We start from the raw sequence: 6,652 nt of genomic DNA, 5'->3' as shown, positions 1-6,652 counted from the left end.
ACAGGTCCTGAGCAAAATTACTTACTAAAGCAATGACTTATACTCAGTTTAGCCACTATTTAACCCTATATCGACAAGCTCACAACGCGTTGTGAGCTTGTCGATATAGGGCTTACAGATCACCAGTATGAGAACAGCATTAGGAAGGACGCCCAAATAAGCAGCAACACTTCGTAAGAGAAGCCCAAAAAACCTGCAACCCCCAATATTTACAAGCCCAAGTTTGCTTATCATTAGAAGATGACTTGGCAACACATGGACATGGATTGCATTTGGTTGGACTGGGTGCTGCTGTGACGCCACACGGTTTGTTTTCTGCTCCCCCTGGAGGCGGAAAGGGGGAAATGAGTGAACGGAGCTTCTGCATTAACGCACACAACGTGCATTTAATGTGCAGTTACATGCCGTGTTGCTTGGAAATTGCCTTGTAAAAGTATGTAATGGAGTGAGAAATGGGTTGAAGATGCAGTACGTCGCGGTCGGAGTGGGCCTCCTTGTAGAGTGCTAGTAGTATATATAGGTTTTAATGAGCAAAAAAGAGAGACATTTAACATCCCGTGTGCAGGACCTGCAGAGAAGCTGTTTTTTTAAGGGGTTTGAAGTGAACGCACGCACACACACACACACACACACACGTGCGCGCGCACACGCTTAACATCACACACTCAACATCACACACTCTTGCGTTTAATCTCGGTGTGTTCAAAGGAGTCGTGATGGATAGGTTTTTATGCTACGGTAACATATGGTGGGATTGTACTGTATGCGTGTGTGTGTGTGTGTGTGTGGAGGAGCATCACTGAACAGTATAATTACCCTTCACGTCAGGTTAGCTCTGACTGACTTCAAAGTCTCTGTTTGTGTTTTAGGAGTAATATATCATCTCTGTGCCTCCTATTAAATGCCACCTGATGACAAACATACCTAAACTATTTTATTCCTTTTGTACACATTGCTTTGATAACAGTACCTCTTTGATGTTAACACACCTCCCTCTCTCTCTCTCTCTCTCTCTCTCTCCATCTCTCCCCACCCTTCCTTCTTTCTTTCCTTCCCCCCCCCCCCCCCCGCCGTTCCCGCAGTGGGGCGTCTGCTGATCGAGTTCAGCTCCCAGATGACCATGGAGCGCGTGCAGAAAGAGAACCCCAACGTCACAGAAGGCGGGCGCTACACGCCACCCGACTGTCGACCCCGATGGAAGGTCTGTCTGTCTGTCTGTCTGTCTGTCTGTACAGTATGTCTTTGCCAGCCCAGTTCGCAGACTGGTTAACCACATGACTATAACCGGTTGTCTTGTCTAGGACAAATGGTTGCCAAACAAAGACCCAAAAGAGAAAATGCTAGTGAAAACAGCAGACCTACTATAGCTGACACAGCAGTAGAACTGCTATTTTCAACAAGCATTTTTAACCCCTCCCCCCCTCCCATTATTTATTATACAGTATATTAAAAAAAAAACGTGTAACAAAGAAATACGTTATTTGCTCACGGCCCCTAAAAAATGGTTTGAGAAACTGTTAACTGACTGGCTGGCTGATTACATACTGTCGCTGGGTGGGTGGTTACCTGTCTGTTCTGACTGATGGCGTACTTATTCTGCGACTGATTACAGAGCAGTCTAGCTAGGTAGTTAATTGTCTGACGGACTGATTCGACGGTCGGCTGGCTGGCTGGCTGACAAGTGTATGGAGGGATCTATACAGAATGAACAGCACAGCACAGCGGTATACCTTGTGCTGTGACAGTTAACAACCCTGGTGGATTCCACGCTGCTGTCAGCTTTCGCTGCGGAAGCATTATCTCTCGTATGACATAAAGCTCATCGGAGTGTAATTTGCGCAAACATTCTGCGACGTCTGTTAACCTATTAAGCCGTCAGTGGAGCGGGAATGAGTTTAGTGATGACTAGTGACGCCTCATTAGACTTCTCTTTGTCCAAATTGCAATTCCGGGAGGCTCCAGTGTCGGAATAAATGTTAATAATAATAAAAAAGAAAAAAATATATATAGTATAATACAAAAATACAAAAATCAAGTAACATCATTGACACGACACCCACTTCAATAGATAGATAAGATGGATACCGCAGGAGAAATTCAGACGCCAGAGACGGCAACGCAGTGAAAAGTTACAGATACAGGCCGTAGAAGTGCAGTAAGGTACAGAAGAGCAACACGTCACATATGTAGCCTACGTGCCGAGCAAAACAAGGAAGTGTCGCTCGCTCTGATGGGCGCAAAGCGTAGCTACTTTTGTGAATGTAATAGTTTTATGAGGTTAATATTTCTACTGTATATGTTTGTAACCGTTTTAGAAAAGCAATAAGCCACGCGAGGTCCCATCTTAACGTGGATTTTACAATGGCAGATAGGGTAGATAGGGTAGAAGACCCTCCTCTGCGTGTCAGGTCTACCTACTACACCTCTCAGCCATTGTAAAATCCACGGTAACCTGAGACCTCTTGTGGCTTATTGCTTTAATAACCCTCTGGCCGTGTTCCCCTTTTTCGTCGTATAGGTGGCGCTTATCATCCCATTCCGCCACAGGGAGAACCACCTAAAGTACTGGCTTCACTACCTCCACCCTATCCTCCGTCGACAGAAGATCGACTACGGCATCTACATCATCACCCAGGTAGGAAGACGCTCCGGCCTCTAGCCTCCTTACCTACATCATCACCCAGGTAGGAAGACGCTCCGGCCTCTAGCCTCCTTATCTACATCATCACCCAGGTAGGAAGACGCTCCGGCCTCTAGCCTCCTTATCCACATCATCACCCAGGTAGGAAGACGCTCCGGCCTCTAGCCTCCTTATCTTCATCATCACCCAGGTAGGAAGACGCTCCGGCCTCTAGCCTCCTTACCTACATCATCACCCAGGTAGGAAGACGCTCCGGCCTCTAGCCTCCTCATCTACATCATCACCCAGGTAGGAAGACGCTCCGGCCTCTAGGCTCCTTATCTACATCATCACCCAGGTAGGAAGACGCTCCGGCCTCTAGCCTCCTTATCTTCATCATCACCCAGGTAGGAAGACGCTCCGGCCTCTAGCCCATTCTGAACGGGAACCCATTTTGGTGTTAGCATCATGTTATGCTTTAGCAGATCTACAAGCTCATAGCGCGCCACCGAGTGGCGCGCTACGAGCTTGTAGGTCTGCTATTTTTGAAAAATCGAAGAACGTCTGACATTTTTAGAATCTGATCTCGGGTCAGAATGGGTTAATCGGACCAGTGTGTGTCCAGTGGAAACCTCGTATGAATCTGATCTCAGGTCAGAATGGGCTAGCCTCCTTGGCCTCGTTCCTCTCAGAGGACGACCTAATGCAGAGAGAGCATGTCTACAGGATAACCAGAAGGCCCGCTCCAAAGCGCGCTCACCACCCCCACCCCCTTTTTTGGGCGTACCAGCAGACTCTTCTATTCTTGTATTTGTTTTTACTGACGATGAGATTAGAAACTAGAAAAAGTGCCCTTCTTGGCACAGGTCTCCACCAGGATAGGAATGTAGGACATTGCAGCTTGCCTTCATCTGGTGGTTGGATAAAAGGGCAACAAAAGTAAACTAGGGAGTTGGCATACAAAGTTATCCACAGATCCGTGCAGTTAGAGGTAAAAACACTTTTTGGCCAGTTATAGCGCCACCTTATTGAGGCTGAGTTGAAATTGTTCATGTGGCATTTCTTCCTCGGCCTAGTGGGAATGTGCGTGCACAATTTCACGGAAATCACGCGATGTGTTCATGATTTGCAGCATTTTGTTTGAAACTGAGCACTCCTGTGAACTTTGGAAGCCAATCTTAACCAATCAGGATGGAGTCTGAGAAATCTGAAAGACCCGTTTCGTTGAATGGCTCTAGAGAGACTGTGTACCAATTTGCGCGATGTTTGGACAAAATCTGTAGGTGTACTGTGCAAAAACTTTAGGGTTAGGCATACAGTAGTTTTACTGAGTTTAAGTTTAGGGATAAGGTTAGGTTTTGGCATAGTTTTACTGAGGTTACATTTTACTTCCATTGTATGCCCTTCCCCTGGAAACTGTCTCTTCCGACCAATCGCAACACCTGCAGGCTTCATGCACAGGGAATGTAAAATAAAATGAGCAGCTCAATAAAGCCTCAACAAAACCTCCTTGGGCGGTATACTTTTCCGTTTAGACACTACTGTAGGCCGATCTTGCCCAGCATGCTAGTCCAGGGTGAGGTGACGAAGGGGTCCTGTGATTGTCCAGTCTACACAATAAAATCCTCAGTGTTAATAAGCACTTGAGACGAATAACAGTCCAAGTCCATAATTTATTCTGACCGCTCCCCGTAAAGACCACTTATCCATAATTTATACATTATGGATGATTAGTGTAGATTGTTATTCATCTCAACTGCTCAATTTATCATTTGTACGGGATTATTTGGTTCCACTTGCTCCATGCTCTCTATGCTCTCAGAGTTAAATTATCCCATTCTGACCTGAGATCAGATTCATACGAGGTTTCCACTGGACACACACTGGTCTGATGAACCCATTCTGACCTGAGATCAGATTCTAAAAATGTCAGTCGTTCTTCGATTTTTCTAAAAATAGCAGACCTACAAGCTCGTAGCGCGCCACTCGGTGGCGCGCTATGAGCTTGTAGATCTGCTATTTTTCAATAGCTAAAGCACAACATGATGCTGACACCAAAATGGGTTCCCGTACGGGTTAAAAGTGAGGTTTTTACTGTCTGTCGTGTTAAGGCCCCTTTGCTTGCACACAGAATCCGACGTGATTATTTCTTTACGGCTCTGAATGAGGTAGCTGTCTCCTGTGTTTCTCTGTCTCTGAATGAGGTAGCTGTCTCCTGTGTATCTCTGTCTCTGAATGAGGTAGCTGTCTCCTGTGTTTCTCTGTCTCTGAATGAGGTAGCTGTCTCCTGTGTATCTCTGTCTCTGAATGAGGTAGCTGGCTCCTGTGTTTCTCTGTCTCTGAATGAGGTAGCTGTCTCCTGTGTTTCTCTATCTCTGAATGAGGTAGCTGTCTCCTGTGTTTCTCTGTCTCTGAATGAGGTAGCTGGCTCCTGTGTTTCTCTGTCTCTGAATGAGGTAGCTGTCTCCTGTGTTTCTCTGTCTCTGAATGAGGTAGCTGTCTCCTGTGTTTCTCTGTCTCTGAATGAGGTAGCTGTCTCCTGTGTTTCTCTGTCTCTGAATGAGGTAGCTGTCTCCTGTGTTTCTCTGTCTCTGAATGAGGTAGCTGTCTCCTGTGTTTCTCTGTCTCCGGAGCTAATCTTGCAAACCTCTGTACTGATCAGCAGCACATTCCTTGTACACTATAGGCTAATGCAGAATCCCACTCATTTTCTTCCTCACATTATGAGATACATTTGTGTGGATTCACGTGGCTTTGTTATATCTCCGAGGCATTATATTAAACTCTATCTATCTGAACACTCTGAATGATACCGTGCACATATAGGTCATAGGGGTCATACATGACCTCAATCAGTTCTCCTAATTACACAGGCACGGTTTCCAAGGCTTCAGACGTGACTGACAGACAGTGTCCCACACTAACATGAAATAAAATACCACAGGCTGTGGTATATAGGAAAGGCCATTGTTTAAAAAAAAAACACAATGAAATCAATTTTCAATTTCCCTGGGATCGTCATAAAATGTCAGAGCCTCCCTTCCCATCCTTTAGCGGTGCCATGTTGGACATGATACAGGTCAGGCTGTGTTTTAATTGAATTGGTTTTGACTCGTATCTCTGCAGGCCCAATTCCTCCCCTGATGGAAAGTATAAGACCTTTTATAATCAGACTAATAATGGCCTTTTCTCCTTAAAAAAGAATGTATGCTTCTTTGTATCCCACTCTCCCAAGCACATGGCCGTGTGATTAATGTAATATTACTGGCCCAAGGACAGTATGTTGTCGCTGTGGGGTGGAAAGCTCATTACTGGTATGTCCAAAACTCTTACTTTTCTGGATTAAAATTCAAAATGTAGCAACAGTAGCAGATTGTGGATTGTGGCTACTTTTGATGCTTCCGTGTGAGGCTGTAGTTAGTATGATCAAAGAGCGTTTTAATAACCTACGAAAGAAGCTAGTTAAAATATGGATATGAGAGGTTTCTGTTCGGCTGCAATGAGATGCCTTTAAAACACCCTCCGTCCAATACACTCATTCATGTTGAACTGACAACCACATACTGCGCAGAAAAGGGATTCATTTTACTCCGCTCTCTTAATCCAGTCAGTCAGATAGCTCACGAATAGATTGAGAACACTGACAAGCTTGAGAACATTTTATTTATAAAACATTATGTATTATTCAGGCTCTTGCTATACATTATTCCCTGCTCAGCACGTTAGAAAACAACCATGTGATGTATTGCCTTATGATGTCGTCCCTCCGGAGTAAGAGCGTCTGCTATAAATGCCTAAATTGCAGCTCAGCGGACTCGGAGAGCAGAGAGGCCTCTGGGTAATAATCGGAAAGGTCTGCTTTGCGACCCTCAGTCGAGAGTGTCCCTGAGAAAGACACTTAACCCCCCCCCCCCCCTGCACCCTTTTCTCCCTGAATGCCTCTCCAGTTCCTGTAGTCCACTGGGCTCCTAAAAGGCTCCTAAAAGGGCTCCCAGGAGCCTGAGCTGAACATCTCTTAGCTTTGGGCAGACA

General features: G+C 45.6%; 1 protein-coding gene across 1 annotated transcript in view; it reads left to right on the top strand.

Annotated features, from left to right (window-relative positions):
* The window catches only part of b4galt2 (UDP-Gal:betaGlcNAc beta 1,4- galactosyltransferase, polypeptide 2), a 176,412-nt gene that overhangs the window by 67,221 nt on the left and 102,539 nt on the right, over positions 1 to 6,652 (top strand). The window contains exons 2-3 of the mRNA XM_083782225.1: positions 1,083 to 1,201; positions 2,519 to 2,635. Coding sequence (XP_083638351.1) covers positions 1,083 to 1,201; positions 2,519 to 2,635 — 236 coding nt within the window. The remainder of the gene's footprint in view (positions 1 to 1,082; positions 1,202 to 2,518; positions 2,636 to 6,652) is intronic.

Source organism: Protomyctophum parallelum (genome assembly GCF_964188405.1).
Source record: "Protomyctophum parallelum genome assembly, chromosome: 14".
In the NCBI taxonomy this organism is placed as follows: domain Eukaryota; kingdom Metazoa; phylum Chordata; class Actinopteri; order Myctophiformes; family Myctophidae; genus Protomyctophum; species Protomyctophum parallelum.
The sequence above is the reverse complement of the archived record's forward strand: the minus strand, read 5'-3'. Positions and strand labels throughout refer to the sequence as shown.